At 37.7% G+C, this 26,004-nt stretch overlaps 1 protein-coding gene across 2 annotated transcripts in view; it reads left to right on the top strand.

The window, feature by feature from the left end:
* Positions 1–26,004, top strand: part of Prkd1 (protein kinase D1) — a 290,741-nt gene that overhangs the window by 244,954 nt on the left and 19,783 nt on the right. For both annotated transcript variants that reach the window (XM_031357081.1, XM_031357082.1), the window contains 9 exons: positions 124–247; positions 2,132–2,209; positions 3,581–3,860; positions 4,560–4,612; positions 6,618–6,690; positions 8,323–8,429; positions 23,153–23,314; positions 23,899–23,997; positions 24,857–25,124. In XM_031357081.1, coding sequence (XP_031212941.1) covers positions 124–247; positions 2,132–2,209; positions 3,581–3,860; positions 4,560–4,612; positions 6,618–6,690; positions 8,323–8,429; positions 23,153–23,314; positions 23,899–23,997; positions 24,857–25,124 — 1,244 coding nt within the window. The remainder of the gene's footprint in view (positions 1–123; positions 248–2,131; positions 2,210–3,580; positions 3,861–4,559; positions 4,613–6,617; positions 6,691–8,322; positions 8,430–23,152; positions 23,315–23,898; positions 23,998–24,856; positions 25,125–26,004) is intronic.

The following is a 26,004-nucleotide window of genomic DNA, read 5'->3' as shown; positions in this document are numbered from 1 at the left end:
CACTGAAAATGAGACATGCATTTTTTTTTGACTTGTGCTTTGAAATAGTTTAAATGAGTTTATATTCGTGGGAAGATCTGAATGTGAAAATATCTCCCTGCTAACATATTTTGACTTTTCAAGCCCTTCTACGAGCAACAATATCCCGCTCATGAGGGTAGTGCAGTCTGTTAAGCACACAAAGAGGAGGAGCAGCACGGTGATGAAGGAGGGGTGGATGGTCCACTACACCAGCAAGGACACACTGGTAAGCAGACAGAACTGCTCCCTATGAATCTCATGCCTCGAGGGACTATGGGATAAGAGAGTTCTTGGGAGTAGACCTCCCAGCAGAGGCATAGTGTCAGCAGAGCACATGCTATCTGGATGTGTAATGTAGGTGAATAGGTACTGGGGTTAGAATAAACTGTACAAAGCAATTCCAGTACAGAAAAAAAAAATCTACAGACAACTAGAATGTCTACATCATTTCAAAGACAGCCATGAAAGGAGTACTGCATGGGTTTAGTGTGTCCCTCTGTGGCCTAGGTTCCAAAGAAACTGTGCCTTTTGAGAAGCAAGAGAGAACACTGCTGACTGGTATTGTTTAAAAGTTTAGCCACCCTGGTGTGTGACAAGCTTGTAGTGTGTTTCCCTTCTTACCTGTAGAACCCAAATAGCTGAATAATAAAGTTGTAGATTTGGCTAGAAGAGTGCATTCTTTCAAATGAATTTGCAAATTGCTCTTTCAAATGCTATGGAAGAATTGATTTGGAATTTTGATGGTGCTTGCATTGAATCTCGGAGAGTCCCCAATGGAGGAGTTAGAGAAAGGACTGAAGGACTTGAAGGGATTTGCAACCCCATAGGAAGAACAGTACCAACCAACCAGACCCTCCCCCCCCCAGAGCTCCCAGGGACTAAGCCACCAACCAAGAACTACACATGGCTCCAGCTGCATATGTAGCAGAGGATGGTCTTGTCAGACATCAATGGGAGGAGAGGTTCTTGGTCCTATGAAGGCTCCCAGTATAGGGGAATCGAGGGTGGGGAAGCGGGAGAGGGTGGGTGGGTGCGGGAGCACCCTCATAGAAACAGGGGAAGGGGATGGAATAGGGAAAGGGGATAACATTTGAAATGTAAATAAAGAAAATATCCAATTAAAAACAAAACAAAACAAAATAGAGCACATCCTTGAAGCATGGTTCAGAGTTTAACTAATTGACATTCTGTGAGAGCTTTTCAGTGTCCTTTTTCTATCTCTACCCTCCAGTAGGATTTCCATCATGTCTTTAGATAGAGAAACATGTGTAACTTTAATTGATCATTTATAATTTACACCTTCTTAAGGGAGAGAAAAACTAGTTCAGGACTCAAGTGAACACTATAACTTTCTTTTTGGGCCAGTAGGAAAATATTTAAGGTATATTTACTGTTTGTTTGGTCTAAGAGTGGTTGTGAGAGATACCAAAAATAATGTTGAGACTTTGCTCCTGAAAAGATGCTGATGCACACATCCTGCAGAGGTGATGTACAGAGAGAGCAAAAACACAGTCCCTAAGTCACAGGGATGAGCTGAGGAGCCAGCTGAAGGGGATGTAAGTGTCAAATGATTTGTCTAAACTTGGAACCATGAGGTCAAACCTTCCATCAAATGAAACTCATTTAGTGATGTAGCATTCAGTGTTGTATGGAGAGTAGAAGTGAAAATGCTGAGCTGAGTCCTCAGGGCCTGTCATGCTCTAAAAGACAAACACAGACAAGCCTTCTACCTGCTACTAAGTCCTGGTTTTTGTTTGTTTTGTTTTGTTTTGTTTTGTTTTGTTTTATAGACTACAAAATCTCCTTTAGCTTGTTAAGCAAATAAATGTTAAAAATGGGAGCATTTTGGTATTCATTGTATGCATATGAATGGCAAACCAGGTACTTCCCAGGATGCTAACCCAGGGTCTCGGTTATAATTCACAGTCTTAAAAGTAGGTACAGAAACATGTCACATTATGTTTATTAAGCAGCTTCTTGAGTTAAATTGGGAGTCATTTTAGTTTAATCCCCTTAAACTTTTCACCATCAACTCCATGTTCCCTCAGAGAAATTGCACTTGTTTTTATAAAGCACGTGGATCCTTAAAGTTTTGTAACTTCCATTTCAGCGGAAAAGGCATTACTGGAGATTGGACAGCAAGTGCATTACACTCTTCCAAAATGACACAGGGAGCCGGTACTACAAGGTGAGGGTGGCGTCTTCCAGTTTTCCTTCATGCTGTTCCTTAAGGTTCTCAGGAAGTTGGTCCACATCCACCAGTGTGACCATTTCTGGGCTCCTGAGAGAGACTTGCTAATCAGTGGTATGCAGTTTTTGTAGGAATTCAGATAGGACATCTTGATTCATCTGTGCATCTCACGATTGCCAGCTAAGTGCTGCTGGTCCAGGGGATGGCAAGGAGTAGGATGGTGGGGAAGGAAATGGAGGGGAAGCTAAGTGAAGCCATTTAACAGAGCTGTTTGGTTTCACTAGAGAGTCAGTGGTCACAACCAGTGACTAAGAGTACATCTGTCATCCTCAGGAACCCAGCACGGGAGGTTAACGGGTAGAACCATTCCTCCATGGTTATGAAGATCACACCCATCAGCAATTGTCTGTCTTTCTACATTAAATAATATACAAGTAGTATCTAGATCAGTTCCTGTGGTACTTCATGGTCTCTGTTACACAGCTGTGACACAAAAGTATTACTTTAGTTACTTTATGCATCCTGTAGTATAGTATAGCACCCCATGTTTTCAATACTTAAATGACTATAAAAAAAACAACTAATTTTGGGGTTGGGAGGGATGATTCATTAAATAAAATACTTATCACATAAGCCTGAGGATCTGGGTTCTGAGTTTAAATTCTCAGAACACATAATAATAATAATAATAATAATAATAATAATAATAATAATAATAATAATAATCCAGGAATAGTCTAATATGTCTTAGAACCCTAGACGCAGCAGATATAGGCAGATTTCAGGAAGCCAATCAGTAAGCCTGAGTTCAGTGAAATCCTGTCTGAAAGATGGGCAATAGTGGCACAGGCATTATTTAAAAACAAAACTACTTTGCAAACTAATTGCTGGGGTTTTTTTTTCAGTGAACACTTTTATATAACTATGTTATATTAGCATATGTAGAATCAAAATATGTTTGACTGAAGTAATTAAAGAAACACTTGAAATACAAAACAGCCATGAACACCTAAATACATTTTTAAAGATGTTATAATTTGCTTCAAAGCTTTGTTAGATTCTTCCATCTGCCACAGGACCAGTATTAGAGAGAGAGAAAGAGAGAGAGAGAGAGAAAGAGAGAGAGAGAGAAAGAGAGAGAGAGAGAGAGAGAGAGAGAGAAGGAAGGAAAGATGGAGAGGAAGGAAATTTTTTAGAAAGTGTGCTAAGGCTTCTTGTTATAAAATTTACATTTTATGCATGTTATATATATTATAAAATATTTTCTCTATATTCTATTTGTAGCTTCCTTTCTTACATGGCATGGATTTTATTTAATAATTGGCATGCTTTTGGTTAGCTACATTTACCATACTTTGTCTTCCATAGGAAATTCCTTTATCAGAAATTTTATGTCTGGAACCAGCAAAACCTTCAGCATTAACTCCCGTTGGAGCGAATCCTCATTGTTTTGAAATCACTACAGCAAACGTAGTATATTATGTGGGAGAAAACGTGGTCAACCCTTCAAGCCCCCCACCAAACAACAGTGTTCTCCCCAGCGGCATCGGTCCAGATGTGGCCAGGATGTGGGAGGTGGCCATCCAGCATGCGCTCATGCCTGTCATCCCCAAGGGCTCCTCTGTGGGCTCTGGAACCAACTCACACAGTAAGTCTTCCTCTCCTCTTTCTCTCCCCAAGGTAGATGACCAGTGTTGCCCCTTGATCACTTTATCCCAGGAAGAAATGTCTGTTCACTAGTAAAATAGATTCAGCCAGAGTATATGCAAGATGAAATATTGAGGAGGATCTAAAAGCAAAAATAGAGGACTATCTATATGAAATTATAATCTGGAATTCATCATAAATTGTGCAAACTGCAGATTAACCTGTTTTAACATTATAGTATATTTGATCTGTCATAATTATCATTTTTCTCTTCAGCCAGTATGTTATTAGGATAAATAAACTTATTCTGACTATAAAGAACATATCTTTATGTAAACCAAGCACTTAATCAGAGACCTCTACTTTAACTCCTAAAACCCCATTCCTTAATGATTTGTGTACATTCTAACAGACACAATTAATTTTTAGAAAGTTAGTTATATATTAGCTAACAGAATTGCTGCATGGCAAAGCCAGAATTGGAAGTCTTTTTTAATCTGAGTGCTATGCTGACAAATACATATTTAAAAACAAATTATAGAGTTTGAAATGTTAAGGAAACTAATATATTTTAATAGAAATTTTGTAGAAAAATCTAATTGCTGTGATTAATGTAAATACAGTAAATGTAGCCCATTGGGATCTATTTTAAATATACTTTAACTATTTTATGTCTGTTTTTTTAAACATGCATTTCCAGAAGATATTTCTGTGAGCATTTCCGTTTCAAATTGCCAGATTCAGGAAAATGTGGTAAGTCTGTGTCTATTAATATAAATCTCAGAATGTGACTACTGGAAAATAGAAGGTATCACGTGATAGACTTTCATTTATCTAATTTTCTGTTTATTTTCTTCCATGATATTTTATAAACAGTACATTGTTTACTGATTTTTTCTATATTCTATAGTATAGTACCAAGGGCTATTTGTCATAACAGACAATTGTAATGTGATCTATAATTTTTCATATTTATCTTGGATTTCTTTTTGTTTTTTGTTTTTATTTTTTTGTGTATTTGTTTTGTGGCTTTTTGTTTTGTTTTTTGTTTGTTTGTTTTTAGATCAAAATAAAATAAATGGTTTACCAAGAACATTGCGGGAAGGAGGCAGGCTTGGTAGTGACAGCTAGGAGTGCCACTGAGCTATACTGTGATACTTGAAATTTAATGTTGGTATTGCACAGTAAAATAGATACACTAATAATATAAATTTTAATTTATAGACTTTTTAAGCATGCCATTGCTTACCTCCTTGCTAACAAGGTGTGCTGATAAATGAAAGGGGTTTCAAATACCCTTAGTCATGTATACATGCCACATTATAGATCTCAAAGATGTCCCCTAGATCACGGTGCCACCTAACACAGACTTTTGAAAATTCAGAAGTTACAGATTACATTGTGAGATGTTTCACAAGAGGTTGTATTCACTTGATTTCATCTCAGTACTCAAAATGGAGTAATGCCTTTTCCTACCTCAGTGTCATGACCAACAGCATTAACTGCTTGCTCTGTACCTAAGACCTGAATAAACCAATGTACCATCCTGCTTCCAGTGACCTGAGATTGTTTATCAAAAAACACACTCAGTGAATGTCATCTGTCAGTACTGCTCTTGTCCCTGGAATTCTTGATGACCTGGTTTACACTGAACAAAGGCAAAGGTGAATTCTAGGAGGCAGCTTCATAGTGAAGGTTGAATGGATGGTGTCCCTCCTGAGATGCAGACCTCAAGGCTGAAGGGTTCTGCTGCCCTTGATAGACAGAGAAGACCTTGGGGAGTGAGCAGGGACTACCCTAATGCTTCCTCGGTAGTTTCCAGGGGATCTCAGAGGCCTTTTACCTTGCTTGTCCCGTGGAAAATTTGAAGTGAATTTTCAAAGAAATTCTAAAGAGTCCATTAGTTAGCTTGGCTGCAGTAAAAAAATAAAGGAGGGTGGGGACCAGAATAATGATTTTCATTGCAAGAGAGTTTTGAATTCACCTTCTGAATGCTCCAAAGGAATCATAATACACAAGCTTTCCAGTTGCTTTCTAACAGAAGGAAAGTGGTGTGATTTCATTACAGACAGGAGAATGTGGCTGAAAAGTGATTTATAAAATCAAGAGTTTGTAGAGTTGAAATAGGCGGAAAATGTGTTACGATTCGGGAAAATAAAAAGTAAAAGCTTTGTAGTGTTTCCATGAAGATGCCTACCAAAACGTGCAATATGAAACCCAGATTAGCTCACTCTCTATCCAGCCATTATAGTCTCCCACGTGGTGATACTTGGGTTATTTATGTAGTAACTGGGATTCCTGGAATGGTTGTCTGGAGCTTAGGTTCTTGTAGAAATGAGACATAACTAGGAGTAGCCTCACTGTTCTGGCCTGAAGATGAAGCTGGATTGTTATAGACATGTGATGGGTCCATGGAATAGTTAATGAAATTTCTAAATTACTAGTGTAAAAATAAGAATACATTTTCAGATATTTATAGTAAATTCCAATGACTGGTTTTAGGTCTTCCTTCTCTCTATTAAAATATGCCATATCCCAAGTACTTAAGAACAGAATAGTTTTCAAAATATTATATGAATGTAATTTGAATATTATAGCCATTGAAATTTTATCCAACATTTACAAGTGTTAAATGAGCTTTGGAATATTTAATTGTATTTCTATTCAATCAGCTAATAGTAATTATAATTATAAAATGCAATAGGATTAAAGCTTATTCCCACCCCATCTTTGTTTTTCTCTGGGTATGTTCCTGTAGGATATCAGCACAGTCTATCAAATTTTTCCTGATGAAGTTCTGGGTTCCGGACAGTTTGGAATTGTGTATGGAGGTGAGTAGGTTCAATAAGTATTTTTCTATGAGCTTAAAAATGTAAGTACCAGCCGGGCAGTGGTGGCACTCGCCTTTAATCCCAGCACTTGGGAGGCAGAGGCAGGTGGATTTCTGAGTTCGAGGCCAGCCTGGTCTACAGCCTGACTTCCAGAACAACCAGGGCTAAACAGAAAAACCCTGTCACCAAAAACAAAAACAAAACAAAAATGTAAGTACCTGTTATAAAAGTATTATATTACCTAGAAAAATATAAATAAATAAAGGATATGTATCAGTGTATCTGGGAGTCTTCAGAGAATCTTCTGAGATAGCCATTCTTTTAAAAACTCGTAAGTTTTAAAAGTTCCCTATTCCTGACAAACTTGTTTTGGTTTGTATTTGAAAACCCTCCTCACGGTGTTGGAGTAGTTTGTTTGTTTGTTTGTTTGTTTGTTTGTTTTTTAGAGAAAATATTGAGGAAACATGGAAGCTGTAGCTTCTAAGCAAAGCAGTTCCATTTTTCTCTCCCTATCTTGGACTAGATTCTTACAGGTACTATTTGTCAGTGAATCTGAAACCCTTGACCTCTAACATTTTCCCTGTGTATCCAATTCATATCTAAATGTTTTAGCTTTTCAAGGTCAATGTTGATTTTTTTACATAGATTCTAGACAGTTCAGGCAAATTTTTCAAGTTATTATATAACATTTAATTTTAAACTTTTACCTGCTTTAGAAAATGGTAACTTTTCTTATTTTGATAATTAACAAATCATTTTTATGAGTTTTAATTTTATAAAATAGTCATGTCTAAAATGTTTACTTAGTATTTACTTTTATCATAAAATTACAAAAACTTTAAATACTGAATTTTCAATATGAATATTTAATTTGTTCTTTATTTCAAAGCGATTTTGATTCTTATAAAAATTCTCCAATGTTTTATGAAAACATAATGAATATTAAACACTGAAAAAACAAGTAGTAACCACTGTCTTAATGTATAGTCCTGTAATAAGAGAAACCAAGTTTAGTGTATCTTTCTACAATGTAATAATTGCATAAAAATATAATGGTTGATTGAGTGTTGAAAATATATGTCACAACATATAGCTGATGGTGAGGCAGGGGTGATGATAAGACAGATGAGAGAGCAGCAATCAGAAGGGAGTTTTGACACTAGAAAATGACGGACCTAAAATACTGTGGGTAACGGGTGGAGCTCCACAAGGAAGAATGGAAGTGAGAAAAATAGATACATAGAGATGGAGGCAATGAGGGTAGGCTCTCAGAGGTGCGTGGTCCCCACAGCAACTGAGAAATGAGCTACCCCAAGCTCTCTCTATGTCAGGAGCTGCTGCTGTAATTGCTGAGTTGAGGTAGAGGCTGTATGAGTCAAGACACGAGCACTGGTGTTCAAGAAAGTGAGACCATAAATACAATGGAATATAGTGATACAAGGGACCATCTGGAAGGGACCAATGAGCACCATGAGAACAGGACGCATGGAAGAACAGAGGTCAATGGGAATCAAAGTTGTTGACAGAACATAATTTGAAGGTAGTTTATATGGCCAACACTTTTCACTAACTGCAACTATTAATTTGCTAATTAATTAATTCTTTTAATGTTTCTCATTTTTTATCTTGAAGGTAAACATCGGAAAACAGGAAGAGATGTAGCTATTAAGATTATTGACAAATTAAGATTTCCAACAAAACAAGAAAGTCAGCTTCGTAATGAAGTTGCAATTTTACAGGTAAACTGATTCTCATTGGAGAGTTCTGAATTCCCCTCCTTGACTTCTGTAAAACAATTAAAAGTCATCCAGATACCTACAGCCTAGATAGTTCAGAGCAGGTTAACTGGAAAGGCAAGTGAGTCAGACTTAACTGAACGGTACCCTCCAGAGTGGAGAAAAGTTGTCCTTTTTAATGTACTTAGTACCACAGTTTAACATATCATTAATATTCATTAAATAAGCATATTTTCAGGATGGACGTGCTCAGAGCAGTTTGTCTTAGATTCAAACTGACCTTACCTTCATAAACACTTTCCCCTTTACATGAATGGGATTTGTGGTTGTCAGCAAATAGGGTATATAAGAAACACATGTCTGAGAAATAGATTGTCTAGGTCTCCCTGATGCCCTTCATGTTTCTCAAGGTGAGTTTTTCTCTGATGTAAAAAATGTCACAACTCCCATCCACAACAATGCCCTATAACACCAGAATATTTTATAAGCCTTATTGTGTGTCTAATGTATATAATTGTTTGAATTGTTTCTGGAAATGAAAAGGAAAATGAACAGCTGTCTGCCAACTGATTAACATAGCTGTCTATTCAATTTATGTTTGATAAGTATAGGTTTTAATATATATGCCAAAATATCCTACTTTTGTAAGTTAATATTAAGTTTTGACCCACAATTTTGTTCAAATTTTCAATTGTGTGTCAATAACAAAGCAGTTTATTGTTCTGCATCTACTGTTTCATTTAATGGCCATTAATTGAGTTTTGCATGTAAATGTAACAGATTTGGATTTGCTCAGGCTGAGTTGTGTAAGCATACAGTTTCAACACATGGATTAGGCTGAGGCAGTAGGATTATTAGGTGAACACCAACCTGGGTTACATAAGGAGACCTAGTAAAAGAGAGAGAGATGAAGAAAGGGAAGGAGAAAAGGAACTAAAGGAGATAAGGACAACCAAAAACTGATGCGTTTTTATATAGAAAAATAACATTTTTCTGATTGTCAGAATTCCTAAAATTGCTGCTTTGTGCCTTTGGGCAATAATGCAATGTACAAAGATCTGTTCACAAAGATCTTTTGATGATCCTGTAATTACAGTTACAGCCAGTTCTTGTATTTATGACTTGGTACTTTCTAGTCTGTGACCAGAAAAAAAAATTAATTGCTGAGGCTAGGGAAATTGCTAAGTGGGCAAAGTGCTTGTCACAAAATCATGAGGACCAAAGTTCAGTTCACTGGCACCTAGAATAAAAACCTTGACATAAAGGAAAAATGCTTCTATAATCCTGGCCAGTCAGTCTAACAAGTGAGTGAGCTCCATCCTTTAAGAGTCTATGTCAAAAAATAGCTTCTATGGATACACATGGATATATAAACAGGCTTACATACCTGCACATACACCTGCACACAGAGACAGCCAGTCATACATACGTACATACATATATACATACATACATACACACACACACACATACACACATATACACACACACAATGTTAACTTTGTGATATTAGGAATAAGTAATATCTATAAATTTAGCAAAGGACATCTTATCAAGACTGGTTCCTCCTTCCTCAGTACCCACTCCCATGGAGTCTCCTGGGGTATATTCTTTTATAGAGGAAGAACTCCCAGATATGGAATGAGTGCCCTCTCACTTCTGGGAGCAGGTGCACTGGCTTCTATTGTTCCTGAAGTCTGAGAAGCATTCAGGAGTCCATAGGACACTAGATTGTAGTACTGAGTGGAGAAAAATAGCCCTTGGGTAGTTCTCTCAACTCTTCCTTGTCGAGCTTGGTTTCTGACTCTGTAAAGTAGCATATTTTAGTTATAGAAAGCCTTAAACTAAATTTAGTTATAGAAAGCAAGTATAGTGTGAGAAAAAGCAGAATTCTCCTTAATTTTCCATATTTATTATTCTGTGTAGATGTATAGATATCTGTGTAGTTTATCTTCTTCAATCATTAGAACTATAAGCTCTTGAGCTAATTTTGAGTAACAGGAGTTAATAGCAGAAAGTAAGGGAAATAGACCATTTATAACTATTTTTATTACCTGTAGATATATTATTATGATATATTAGAGAAAGTTAGTGAATTATAGAGTATAAAGTTACTGCATAGAATTCCCAAGGGATACATTCATATTTTTTGATTTCTTTTCATGTCAGCACAATAAGAATTAAAGGAAGTTTATTTATTATTATCTAGAAGATTACATCAAACTAACATATCTATATCATTCAATATTTTACATTCAAAATCTAGTAATAAATATGGGTGTTACAATATGCTTAATGAAATATAAATCCTCTTCTAAAAGTTGTTGAATGAAGATGAAATTTATCTCCAAGCATATCAATATCAGGGCACATGCAAAGCTTTAGCTCATATGTATGAATGTAATTCTGTTTAATATGCTATTGTTTGTTGGAACTATAAAACAAAGTATATTCCATGAGTTATCCATTTATCTCCTGAAAGATATCTTGCCTCCAAGTTTGAGCTGTTGTAAGTAAAGCTCCTTTTAAAAATTAATGTATAAGCTCTTTTGAATGTTTGTGTATAAGTACCAAAGTGCATAATTGTTAGAGCATGCAGTCAAAATGTGCTTAGTTTAACAAGAGGCTGTTACACTGTCTCCCATGGTGGTGGGGCCAGTTTGCATTCTCATATCTCTGAACCAAGAGCACTGCAGCCCCACCTCCTCATTAGAATCTGCTGTTACTGATATCCAGGGGTCGTAGTTCTAACAGGTCTGTACCAATATGTAGCTTATTTTTAATTTCCTTGATGATATGTGATGTAAAGATATATTAAATATAGGGGTTTTCTTTTCAACTGTATACTTTGAGAAGTGCCAAAACTTCACCCATTTTATTTTATTAATTTTTTTATATCATTAAATTTTGGAAACTCTTTGGATATATTTAGGAGCAATCCCTTATAAAGTTTGATAAAATGCATCTTTTACAAATCTTTTCTCACAGTCTATGAGTTTTTTCTCATTCTCTTGATTTTCTTGAAAGATTCCTGATGCTGGGTAGAGAATGTGACATTTTATACTATCCTGTACACTGAAAAATCAAGGAAGGGCAGAAGAGCCTGAGAGATGAGAGGGTTTGCCTACATTTCTTCTCAGCATGCTGGCTTCCATTTGCACTTAGCTGTCTCTCCTTTTGTAAGAAAAGGAGAGGACTCCTTTATATTTACCATGTCTCTGTAGCAACTCTGAGGTCTAAAGCTTGATGGGAGTATTCCAGGCTTAGTGAGCTTGAGAATAACTGAGCAATGTCTGGGCATGTTTGAGGATATATATGGATGACAGCATTAAGTAACCTTTCTACTAAACAGAGACTGATTTTGTTCCCCTCACCCAAACCATACCTGCTACTGAGCAAATTCCACTTAGTAGAATGCAAAGAGTTACAGTAAATTTCACAAAAGTATATATAAAACACTGGATTGTTAATCATGTGATAACTGCCCAAAGTCCATGCCCTTTCTTGATGCAAAGATAAAGCATGTCTGTTTTCATTAACAGTTAATAGAAGTTCTCCAGAGTATAGATAAAGTACTGCCATGCAGTGGGGAGTGTCTATACGAACTCATGGGCCAGCTAGCCTGACATTTACATCTACCCCTCAAAAATCTCCACAAGAGATTATTCATCAAACAAGACAGGAGGCCAGCACTCTAACATCAGAGTTATACTCTAACCTCCATATATAGGGTGTGTATACCCACGTAGTTACACACACACATCACACCTCACATGCACACATCATACATACATATACACATGTACACATATCACACACATTCACATCACACACACACGCAAATACACACACATACACACATATATACATATACATATACATGTCACTCTACACATCATACAAACTCAGACATGCATACACATACACCATATACTGGTCTGATACTGCTTGCAGAGCAGTGCTGAAAATGCCGTTAGCTAAAGTGAAGAGCTATTTACGCATATGCAATGCAAGACATGATATTTTTCTAGGACCTGGATTATGTATAATACACTACAGCTTAAATAGGCATCACTTTGTTGTTCTTAGTATGTGTTTTCCTAGGCAGATGAGCAATCCACAGATAGCACATAGACAAAGAATTCTACCCAAGTCTAGTTTAATGAGGCAATAAGTTTAAATAGGTTTATTTTCTGGAGCATGTGGACTATACCACTATAAACTCCTTTTTTTTTTTTCAGCAGCTATTAATTATATACCTTGAGGAGGGGTGGACCCTATGATCTCTCTCTTAAACAACCCTTGACTTCCTATAGCCTTAGGGAGAGATAGGTCCTTGTAGCCTCTCCTTACCTTCACTGGAGAGGTACTAGTACCAATATTATGTTAGTCTCCTGGCTGCTGGCAGTATGACAGGACAACTCTCATGTCCTGCCTAAGGACAGCATTCCACATATTCATATTTCACACATCATATTCAACTCCATTCATTTCAGCCATTATCCCCTGATATCCTTTACTGTCTTTACCAGCTATGCAGGGCCATATAGGTACAATTGGCAGCTTTCAAAATCTGAGCCTGCTCAAGACGTTTTATGGCTTCTCTAGGCTTAGTGTGTTAGACTGGTAGGTATCCCGACTATTGTTGAATACCCCTCTTCACCTAGGAAGGATTTTAAAGTCTCATTTTGTATACCACCAAGTACTCTCTTTACTACCTAAATACTGACTTTAAATTCCCTTACCAAGTTCTGGTAATATCTTTCCTATAGAACATTTTTAAGGATGAGGACATTGGTATCAAGGATAGTCTTTTGATTATTAAGAACAATGAAGCAACGAGATCCACCTAAGTGAACATCTGTAGCTCAGATGATTTTCGGTGACAACTGGGCTAAAGAGGAAGAATGGCAGGGCCATGCTGTTCTTTTATTCTGGGCATAAAAACAAACACCAGGGTATAAATGACTTCTTACATGTCACATTCAAGCCAAGTGCCCTGGACTTCCTCCACACTTTTCCATGGAGGCCTCTGCCTTGCTAGAACCTCTTTATCAGACTTAGGTCTTGTACCCAAAATGATCCAATATGCAAATAAATGGTTCCTTTATCCTTTGGTATTATGAGGTGCCATCTAAAGATGGGGTTAGTAGTAATGTTATTCATTTTCTTGGCTTCAGTTCCCACCAACAGCCTCACTACCCAGGCACTTATAATCTCCCTAGAAAGTTTACACACTTCTACAGTGTTTAGCAACTGCAAGAGTGTACAAGTAAGGAGTTGCAGGACCCCAGCACCACCACTAGCCCTGTCTACATGGGGATAGTAATCAAAACAAAAATGCAAGTTCACTAGCTGGAGAGGCCTGTGCTCTGCCACAGGCTGTTCTTCATTCTCCTCCTCCTAAGAATTCCAATTGTCTTCTTTTATTCTAATCTCAAAAATCATAGCTCATACTTTTTCCTTGAAAATTTCCCAAGTCACAAAGCAGAAGCGCTTGGGATTCAGTTTTGCATGTTCTCAGGTTGGATAAAGCTAGAGAGATGCAGATCTCCTTCTAATTGCAACTCCCTGATTCTATTATCCTTTCATTCATTCAGCTAGTTCTCATAGCCAATTAAATTTCCATAGCCATGATGAGATACTAGTGATCCTCACTAATGTTGGATAAACAGCACTCAGAAATAGTCTTCTCCAAACCCAGTCATTTTTTTTCCTCATATTCACACATCAGTCTACATTTCACAAAGAGACTACTCATCCTGATACAGCAGCAATCTGTGATTTCTTTATATATTTCTTGTCTATTTTATTTTTCCCTACTCCTAATAGGGATTTTCAGTTCTTCTATAAATTACTGGCTGTTTATGTGATAGCAATCCCAAGTAGCCTTGGGGCTAAAAACAAAGATATAGACAGATGCAGGCAAAAGCATATGGTGCATAGAGTGTCTACTGAGAGAAATGTAGCAACATTTCTGGGTAGCAACAACAAAGAGTAGAATCTTGTGCTTCCAGATAAATATGGTCACCTACATTGATTGACACAAAAGTAACAAGGGGATTATTCAGAGCAGAATATACCTGTCTTCTTGAGCTAGTGTCACGGGGGCATATTATTAGTGAAGACATCCAGTTTAAAAGTACATGTAACTCTCTAATCCTTTTTGCTTATTTATACTATTCTGAGAACCTAGCAAGAAAACTGAGTAGGATAACTCTAGGGGGTCAGATTAGTTATGTCAAGATGGTTGCCCTCATGTTAAGCTCTACACCTACAACATATACTTTTTAAAAATAATATTTCTTCCATATAAGATACATCAAAACCAAAAGGATGATGAAAAGTTGATCTGTCATGATTGGCAAAATATTAACATTGGTTACAGTCAGATAATGTAGGAAATTCTTCATAATGTACACTCTGCTTTTCAATGCTTGGGTTCATTTACAAATAAAGAAGCAATTAAGTATTATTTGTTACAGATGTGGATGTAGTCTTTTCCTGACCCCCAATTTTTCAGAGGGAAAAGCCAAAGATCTCATATTTATAAATAAGTAATGAGGAATATGATAGGCTTACTAAATAATGGTGGTTTGATATTGGAATTGTAGACAGAATAGATAGATAGATAGATAGATAGATAGATAGATAGATAGATAGATAGATAGATATTCAGTATGCTATTTTGGCAGCATGAGGGACTTTGTAGATACAATTAAAGTTAAAGGCAGATGTTTTAAACAAGATGTCTCTTCCTAGACTCTGGCATTTGAATACTTTGTCCCCAGGTAGTGGCACTTTGAAAAGAGACTTCAAAGATGCTATTAAGGGACTCTGGAATAAGCAGTCCAACACCAATGAGAGTGGAAGAAAGGCGAATTCAATGGTGGACCAGAATCAGGACAGCTTCTGAAAGGCTTCAATCCTACGTCCACTTTATATTTTCATTTTATACTCTAAAACCAAAGTGGGGCAAACAACCAAGTATGATTTTATAGAAGCATACATGGCAGTCAAAAGATTGTTAAAGGCAATCATTACCCATTGTATTAGCTGTTTTTCCAGGTCAGTCTGTTCCAAGTAGCAAGTGAAGTCATGCTTGGCCAATGGGTAGTACAAGCAGCGCTTTAAGTAAATCACTAATAAATCAGTATATCAGTGTGTAAGAATTGGCCTTCTATACTCGAATTAGAATAAATGTTAGGTACCCTCAATGTGAGACTATACCCAGCTAAGCTTCTAAGTTGAGAGAAGAAAAGGCCTAAGGAACTTTCTGTTCTTAGAAAGGAACAACAAACAAAAGCTCTACAAATGTGACCCAGTGTGCCAGACTCCACCCCAAGCTAGGGGCCAAAGTTGGAAGTTGCATCCATGTCTGTGTGGTGATGGATTTACAGTCATGAAGGATATCCTAGTTTAAGAATTATGGAATCTTCCCCCACAGTTCCTGAGAACCTCTGAGGCCAGGCAGGAAGTATGATGGACCTGAGAGGCCATTGTATGAAGCTGTAGAAGTGAAGCTTGGGTTACACTGGAGACCCCAGAGGCAGGAGACACCAGATTGCTGCACACAGGCAGTGAAGCCATCCCAAGAGGGAGATGTTTCTTGAAAGCAAACAAGATGGAGAGGTGGGGCCACCTTACATGGAGCGTAAGGATTTGGAGTTTTCCCTGCTAGATTTTGGTCCTATATATTCTTACCCTGCCCCTAGTTCTCCCTTTTAGAATAGTAATATACAGTTGTTGCCATTGTATGTTGGAAGTATGTAATTTTCTTTTAGATTATATACTGACTTGCAATTAAAAGAATATCTTGAATTTCAGAAGAGACTGAACTTTTAAGTAGTGTTAAGACTAGTGATGATGGAACGTTTGTAATTTGACTAAATGTATTCTCAGCATGATTTGGACTTGAGACTATGGAGACCAAAGAGTAGAATGTGCTGGTTTGAACGAGATTTGGCCCCATAAGCTCAGGCATTTAAATACTCAGTGCTCAGTTAAACACTCTTGAGAGGTTTAAGAGGCGTGGTCTTGCTGGAGGAAACACATCATTAGGGGTGGGGTTTGAGAGTTTAAGGACACGTGCCATTTCAGTTTTCTTTCTCTGCTTCCTGTTTGCTGTTTTGAGATGTGAGCTCTCAGGTGCTACTCTGAGTACCTTGTCTGCCTACTGTCATGCTTCCCGGCTCTGATGGTGATGGACTCTTATGTCTCTGAAACTGTAAGCCTAAAATAAACCCTTCTTTCTATAAGTTACGTGATCATGATGCTTTATTACAGCAATAGAAAAGTAACTAATATAGAGAGAATAAAATAGGATGCTTAGCTTATGTTAGTCAGGTTAGCCTAAGCCAACACATAAGTCCTTAAAAGTAAAGGGTCCCCTGTAGCTGTGTTAGGAGGGACCAAAACACTGCTGAGAGTTTTCTTTTTTGTTTTTTTTTTGTTGTTTTTGTTTTTGTTTTATTGTTTGTTCATTTGTTTTTTGAGACAGGGTTTCTATGTATAGCCCTGGCTCTCCTGGAACTCACTCCATAGACCAGGCTAGCCTCAAACTCAGAAATCTTCCTGCCTCTGCCATCCAAGTGCTGGGATTAAAGGCATGTGCCACCACTGCCCAGCTTGCTGGGAGTTTTTGAATGTGAAAATTCAACATATAATGAGTAGGGGAAGACCAGTGCTGAAGAAGTTGAGCAGCTCAGGGAGCTCAGGGCCTCCTGGCCTACAGCCACTAGGGAATAAGTACTGTCACTTTTCAGGCACTTAGTCAACAACCCGAACAGGCTAGGAGGTAGGTTGTCCCTCAGAGACCCCATGTAGGAGAACGGTGTCCTAACAACTTAATTTCTGCACAGGGAAACCATATCAGAGAAAACAGAGGAGCTCATAAGATGTCTGACCTACAGAATTATGAGGTAACAGTCTGTGGTGCTTTTAGTATGTGCCAGTAGCAAGGAAAATGATGGGGAAATGGGAAAGATGAAGGGCAAGATTATAGCAGTTGTTACTCCCCTGATGTGCGCTCTTGTCAGGTCAAAGGGAATATCCTTTGCAACATCAATGTTCAGTCGATGATTAAAGAGGACATTATTGCCCGCTTCTTTGTACAGTGTCAGAATCCAAATTTGTGGGGACTGCCTCTGAAGAACCTGCTCCAGAAATGGTGCTTCTGGCCCTGAGGCTGCACTTGGAGCTTTGCCTGTTCCAAGTTAAAACAGAAACCCAACCAAATGAAGGTAGTTGAAAGTGGTTTCTAATGAGTACAAGTACCTCAATTGGTACTGTACAAATAGCCTACTGTTTTCCCTTTCATCCTTAGGAAGGTAATGAAATTATGAATCATGTAAGAAAGAATACCCATGATGGGAGGGATCTCATAGAAGAAATCTTCAGTCCTTCAGCTTTGGCTGTCTTGCCAGTCTCTTTTTGACCACTTTTCTAGTGCTTTTTAGACAAATGTGAAAGGAAAACTATTTATGAAAAAAAAAGACATGGACCAAGTACATATCATCTAGATGAGAGGGAAAACATGGGTTTGTTCCTAAGAAAGATGATGAAATTCTTCAAACAGGTGTCAGAACTGCCATATTTTGAGGGCTGATCCCCAGAAAGTAAATGATACTGGCTTTGTCATATCCTTGCTATTAGGAAAGTCACTTGGAACACATCTTGGCAGTAGCATTTCTGATTTTTGACTCTATATAATTAGTTTTTGTAATTTAAAAAAAGCATTAGTTAGCATTTCATCATGTGAGTCCAGAGGTTGCTTACTAACAGCTCAGTGAACTTACAATGAAAATTCATACACTGTATGTTTTCTACAGATAAGAAATCACTGTATATAATTTGGTGACAGTATATCATCACCAAATATTACATATATAGTAGCATATCTAAAATAAAATCATTTAGCTCATAAGGAATATTATTCAAGTAATAATAAAGTCAGGTAGTACAGAGGTCCATTTTTTCAATAACATTTAATATTTACATTGAGCATCTAATATATTCTAGTTGCTAAGCAGAAAATTCAGTTGATTAGGTATGGACACTAAGGAGATTGCTGTCTTATTAGTAGAGAAATGAAGTCAATAAGAATGTAATATAAGTGCTATCAAAGAAGAGTGTACCAAGCCAGGCAGTGGTGGTGCACACCTTTAAGCCCAGAACTCTGGAGGCAGAGGCAGGTGGATTTCTGAGTTCAAGGCCAGCCTGGTCTACAGAATGAGTTCCAGGACAGCCAGGGCTACACAGAGAAACCCTGTCTGGAAAAAACTGAGTTTGTACCAAGTCAATCGTCTCATGTAGGCTGAGGGAATAATAGGTATGTACACTGGGAAAAGAAAAGAAGGGTAGTATGTGGAAGAAGAGCAGATACTTGAAGAGAAGTGTTGAGCTGGAGGATGAAAACGAACAGGGACTGATGGGTTTCCCATGCTTTGCTAAAAGGAAGCAGGTATTCTAGAAGCTAGTGATGACCACCTTATACTCCAGAATCACCTTGGGAAAATCATAGTACCACTCTCTTAATGATTACCTCAGAAGAAAACAACCCCAAAACAAGATCCACTGGGGGAGGGAAGAGACAGTAGTTGATTAAGGAAATATGTAAGAGTAAAACCGAGGCACACTGATGAGGAGGACAAAGGCAAAGGCAAGGGGATCCATTTGAAAGGAGTGGGCCTTTCAGTTGTAAAGTACAGTATGGGATTCAGAACAAGTCTGTTTTTAGAGTAACCCTCAGTTATCAGGCCTCAGGAATTCACTAGATGCCAAAGAAGAAGATAAAGATGGCAGATGTGGATAGAGAGACACTGGTTCATTGCTGGAAGTTTTTCATTACGTATATGTTCCACAAGACAGATTGTTGGTTATAAATTTCTGAAAATCAAGGGAGCCTCCAACCAATGTGGATACCGTTTTTAACCAGCATTTCATATTTTCCCCCACAAAATCACTTTTCCATATCTATCATGGCATTATAAGCCACTTCTTTTTCATACAGCAGTAAGTGATTATGACTTCTAGGACCACTAAATAGAACAGAGATTATAAGAGACTGTAATTAGAAAATGGATAGAATGCTGTGATTTTTTTCTCACCACTGAGAAGGGGCAGGAACATAGCCAGTCCCATACCTTTAGTAATGCCACCTCACGCTCCTGAACATAGCCAGTCCCATACCTTTAGTAATGCCACCTCACGCTCCTGAACATAGCCAGTCCCATACCTCTAGTAATGCCACCTCACGCTCCTGAACATAGCCAGTCCCATACCTCTAGTAATGCCACCTCACGCTCCTGAGCTCTTCTATGCAGCGGGCTGTCCCTCCTTCAGTTCATCATGCTGTTTTGAATCCCGTGTCTGAAGTTATCATGTTTTAGTAGTTTTTCCTATTGCCGTATGGACTGAATCATGTAGCCTTCTAGTGAAGTAATCAGAAGCCCTCACAGAAGTGCTCTGCTCCTAAAATGTTGAATGCTATGCTGAATCTAATTTCTTTTATTCTCTTATCTCTTGCCCCTATATGTTTCAATAGAATAGTGTTGGAGAAAGAAGGTGACAATATGGCAGCGATAGCTTATAAAAATGTAATATCAGCAATAAATACTCTGGTTATAAGAGAAAGCAACTCCGTTATCATTAAAGAAGGGCTGAGGTAGCACTATGCAGTCAGATGTATATGAAACGTAGCACAAACATGGAAACCAAAAGTGCAGCTTAGTAAATTCACTTCTCAATAAAATGCCTTGCTTCTACGGATGAATATCCTTTCACTGCACATGTCTTTCTAGGATCCTTAGATCAAAGAGATTCTTGTCTTATCTCCAAATGGTATTTCCTCCCAGTATTTGAAAGCTTTACATTCCCTCCATAGAGATGTCATAGTCTGCAATGTGTGAAAGTGCACCATTTTTCCTGCACTTGACCAAATGTTTCATTTCCTGAAAATTCAATTACTGAAATCCAACAAACAGATGGTCAGAGTCCTGCAGAATGTGGCTCTTCTGTGAAATGCATGCTCTGAATTCCTGCTGCAAACTTCAGAAGTTAGCAAGGCCTCTTCCTGTAGGCTACCGTCCTCTGCCGTTGCAATGTTCAGTCATTTTCAAAGCCAGTTACCTGGGAGGAATCAGGAAGAAGACTTTCCAGATCTATTCATGTTTATATTAAAAAATAACACTGGTCAAGTGATATGGACTTGGTTGGAATATATCTAGGTTTTAATTAATTACCATGTGCTCCATAATTAAAAATTGTATGTGTAGCACTGATTACACAGGGAGATAAAAGATTGATTTTTCCCTACTTATACTTTTTAAATAATCTATTCTCCAGGCTAAATAAATATTTCAAAGAATGTTATGTAGGAGCTTGGGTAAATAAGATAGTCCTGCTCCTTTATATACATTTTTTTTTTCTTATCGGACATAAAAGGTTCGATCACTTAGCTCAGTGGGACCATAATAAAACCAATCCACGAACATGTATGACCTTGTCTGAACAATACATTATAAATTATCTAGTAAAAAAATAACTGGGCATGGTACCTCACACCTATAATCCTAGCACTAAGGAGATTGTGGCAAGAGGATTGTCATGAGTGCAAAGCCAGCCAGAGTTACATAGAAAATTCTAAGCCAGACTAGGACATAGTGTAAGACCCAGTCCTCAATAGTTTAGAAGAAAGTCTTGACTTTGGGGAAGAGTTTTCAGCTCTCACTTAATGCATTCTTTAGGAAACCTATAAAGCAGTAGGCTGTTGTAAAATGAAAGCCGGGGGCAGTGGAAGCATGAGTCTACATTTCTAAAATGTCTTTCCTAGTTTGTATGTATGGCCTTTACTTGGATCCTGTCTTGAATAGTCTGCTTCTTTTGAAATATGTATATTTATCTATACATAATGTAATGTCCTTTGTAGAGAAAAAAGCAAAAAAATCCCTTAGTCTGTTTTGTAAAAATATTTAATAGTGGCCATTTGTAGAGTCCTTCTGAGTTTGCAATGAACATGCCACAAAGCAGATGACAGAAAAACTTTAGTAATCTGTTCCATATTTCTAGGCTAAGACATTTTGGGACTCTTTCCAGTCTATGTTACATATACTAAGCCCTATCCTGAGTTAAAGTCATGGTTCGGAATGGGGAAAGGAAGAAAAGAATGTATCAGTGGAAAGTTATTTAAACCACTAAGAACTTGTTTAGTTTAAGAAGCATAGATAGGGATGCTTACAGATTGACACATACATTCGGATTGCTTAGGTAGCAAAGTATATTTCTGTTTTTCTTTCCTTTATTTTTCTTTTTTTATTTTTATTAGATATTTTTATTAGATATTTTCTTTATTTACATGCCATATGCTATCTCCTTTCCCAGTTTCCCCTCCAAAAAAAGGGGAAAAAAAGGAAAACTAAAAACACAAAACAAAACAAAACTCCTGTTCCCTCCCGCCTCCCCCTGCTCACCACCCCACCCTCTCCTACTTCCTGGCCCTGGCATTCCCCTACACTGGGGCATAGAATCTTCACAGGGCCAAGGGCCTCTCCTCCCATTGATCACCGACTTGGCCATCCTCTGCTACATATGCTGCTGGAGCTATTAGTCCTACCATGAGTACTCTTTGGTTGGTGGTTTAGTCCCTGGGAGCTCTGAGGGTACACAGGGCTTTGGGGTTTAAGGATCCGAGGTTTCCCAAAACACCGCAGAAATGCATAATTAGATGAAATAAAGTAATTATATGTTTAGATACGATGGTGCACTTGGCAACTTCTTTGTGAAGAATCAGAACTTCTGCACAACTATCTTGTGGCTTCTTCTCTGCCCATTTTTTTCCCTGTGGTGGTAGGATTGTTAATTTTGTTCATGATACGTTATATTGATATTGTTATTGTTTCTCATTGAAATACAGTTAAAATATGTCATTGTTTTGTGCTGTTAGAATTTTATTGTTTTGTACAAAAAAAAATACATAAAAGTCAATTAACTAAAGGCTTTTGTTGAGCCAGAACATCACTGAAATTTAAACATCAGAGAGGGAATAATATAATACTTGGAGGAATCATATATGACAGCATATAAGGCACAATGTAACTTTCCATGGCTACCCACTACTTTCTTGTGCCAACATTTATCATATGGTTAAGCCACGAAGCCCCCCTGAATAGTGTGTTGTTTTGAGCACACAGAGGCTCAGTGATAATAGCTCACCTGTTCACAGTGATCTTCACTTTGTAACAACTCTGCCTCCTCCAACAGCCTGTGGGGCCAAACAACTCTGGCAGATTCTACCTGAGATGCCCCTTCAGATGGTCATGTGTACTCCATGTATGAATTTTATCTCTTCTGCATTAAATATAAACTATGTAGATGTGCCCTAGTATGCTTTTTTAAGACAATATGCTTAATATTGGAGATGATCCTAAGAAATTATACATATCTCAATATGGTATTCTAATTAAAAACTAATTAGCAATTCACCATGCTAGAACTTAGTATTTTCAGTATAGAAATAACTTCACTGTGCATAGAAAATAAAGATATATTTTTTGGAAACATTAGAATTTCAAAAATATAAGGCAGCACATGTGGAATTTAGAGGTGCTGAGAATCTTAAGTGTTGGTTTCTCCAAGCTTTAAGCTTCAACAGTTTCATGTAATCAGTGAGCTTGCCAAACAGTATCAAAAAACTCATTTTCTTCAAGTGCTTTATTTATCTTTAATAGAACCTTCATCACCCTGGTGTTGTAAATTTGGAGTGTATGTTTGAGACGCCTGAAAGAGTGTTTGTTGTTATGGAAAAACTCCATGGAGACATGCTGGAGATGATCTTGTCAAGTGAAAAGGGCAGGTTGCCAGAACACATAACGAAGTTTTTAATTACTCAGGTAAGAAATCAATTAGAGACAGAAAAAATTAAAAAAAAAAACTGTTCAATATCAGATGTTAGCACTGTTTAACTACAGCTCTCTAGCCTTGTTGGTTGGCCTTGGTTTCTGATCTAAACTACACTAGAAGAGATTGCAAGGGTGAAGTCTATCTTCTTCCTTATATTTTTGTCATTCAAAATTAGTACAAAATTAGTAGCATTTAAGCTGACTAGCCATTAATGCCAGTCTTGAAATTTTAATAGTACCATGGCTTAGACCTAGTTCAATACGGATAACTAAGGCAGTGACTTCTGTCCCTTATGGTGAGTTTCTTTGTCCACACCTGTGTTTGTTGCTATAGAATACATGGAAGAGTATGCTACCTCTTCCATGGATTTTTCCCCTAGCAACCTGCTATGTTAACTGTAGACTAGTTGGGGGTCTTGAACATAAATAGCCGTGAATGGTCATCATGGGGTTTCTTGATATTTCAAGTGTATGCTCCATTTCATTTCAGTAATATTTTGAAATAAGCTGTATATCCTGAAATGAATTAATAATATCATAAAATAACATTATTTGGATGACTCTCTTCTTTATAGATACTAGTGGCTTTGCGACATCTTCATTTTAAAAACATCGTTCACTGTGACCTCAAGCCAGAAAATGTGTTGCTGGCATCAGCCGACCCTTTCCCTCAGGCAAGTACAGAGCCACCTTCAGCAGAAAAGCAGCTTGACAGCTGGCCTCATGCATCCTCCCCGCACCTCCGGTTTTTTTCCCTCTTAAACTCATAATTGTTTGAAGTCTCCCCTGAGCATTCTCCTTCCCTCTTTGCCTTCTGTTCCTGGACCACACTGTGTCAACTCACTCCTTAGGAAGCTGCTCTGCTAATACTCACCTGGGCTTTCTCAGTCTGCTGTTGGACTGACTGCATGGGCAAAGTTGGACCCTGCCCTGTGTTGAAAGCATGACGCCAACATTGAGGATACCTTAGGATCCCAGGGATGCTGACTACTTCTTGAGGCTAGAGACAAGGGCAAGCTTCCCTTTCCTATACACAGGGGTAGGAAAAAAAACTGGAGCTTTTTCTAGAAGTCTACAGTACTTCGCCAGGGCAGGTGTCTGGCTTTGCTGTGCTAACAACTTCAGGTCCTGCCTGCTGGCCAATATGGAGCTAATTTTAATAGTCACCATTTCTTGAGTCATCTTTCTACTTATCCCTCATTCTTCACTTAAATAAGTCTCTGAGGTAAGGCCATCATAACCAGTTTGCGTGTTTTCCTACCTACTGACCAATTCTCAAAATGGATCATGCTTTACTTCCATATTAATCTTTTGATATTTGGGATAGGGAGGAAAGAGTTTACAGAATACTTTCATGAATGAAAAACCAGTTTTGTTTTGCACTATAAACTACTTTCTTCAAAATTAGAAGGTAGAAAGTAGCCTTTCTTCTACCAGGAATAATTGATGTTTGTATAATACATTTATACTCTGGCAGAATTGATTACATGTAAATCCAAACTCACTGCTTCAGCAAATTCTTACCGTCAACAGGTGAAACTCTGTGATTTTGGTTTTGCCCGGATCATTGGAGAGAAGTCTTTCAGGAGGTCAGTGGTAGGTACCCCAGCCTACCTGGCACCTGAGGTTCTAAGGAACAAGGGCTATAACCGCTCCCTAGACATGTGGTCTGTTGGGGTCATCATCTATGTGAGCCTGAGTGGCACCTTCCCTTTTAATGAAGATGAAGATATCCATGACCAGATCCAGAATGCAGCCTTCATGTATCCACCCAACCCTTGGAAGGAGATTTCCCATGAAGGTAATTCCCTCGCTCTAACGGTGGCATTGACTTCAATTGTCAGTGTTGTGCTTTTAATTGAATTTTAATTATTAACATGAAAAAACATGCTCATTGTACTTATTGGAGTGGAAGCAAAAAAACTGTATAAAAGTGGGTTGAGCAGTAACAAAAATCAAAATCTAAAATGTCTTTTGATGAAATGTGTGTTTACCAGTAAAGAAATGGTACGTTTATGCTAAAAAGAAAGTGAAACAGCCAAGAAGAATTGTTCCCATTGGGCATGTTGTCATGGATGTGACAGCAGTGAGCCTTTACTGGGGTTTTAAATTATGCTTTTTTTGAAGTCTTACCAACACAAGTTATGACATTGACATTTTTATTATCATACTGTATCCATTAATATTCTAAGCACTTTCTCTCCTGTCTTACTTTGTGTGGCAGTGGAGAATGAATATTTTATTTTGCCACTTCCTAGAAATAGTTAGGGCTTTGCTGTTGTTCAGTATGAGAGCATACATATATGTGATGATTCCTTTAGAATATAGTGCCTTGGCAGTCTTACAGTATTTAAATTTATATTCTCATTAATCCATACTTGTCTCCTCTTAATGGAATAGTCCTACTTTAAATGGCAGGGCCTGGTGGGCCATAGGATATGATTAGTTCAATGCTTTAAAAGCAAATTTTCAGTGAATATACTTTGTAGTTCATTTAATTTAAATTAAAATCCCATAAGCATAGGTTTTGTTTTTAAATATGTATCATAAAAACTAAGGGTAATAAGTGATACCAGACACTCAAATCACTAAGCTAGTCAGCGGCAGGACCGGAACTCATAGGCAGTGTGAGCATGCTGCATTGGCCATAACCCTGTATTCTTGGTAGTTTCTAGGTGATA

The sequence above is a fragment of the Mastomys coucha genome, unplaced genomic scaffold, assembly GCF_008632895.1.
Source record: "Mastomys coucha isolate ucsf_1 unplaced genomic scaffold, UCSF_Mcou_1 pScaffold6, whole genome shotgun sequence".
Lineage (NCBI taxonomy): Eukaryota > Metazoa > Chordata > Mammalia > Rodentia > Muridae > Mastomys > Mastomys coucha.
Note: the sequence above shows the minus strand (reverse complement) of the source record. Positions and strands in the feature narration are given on the sequence as shown.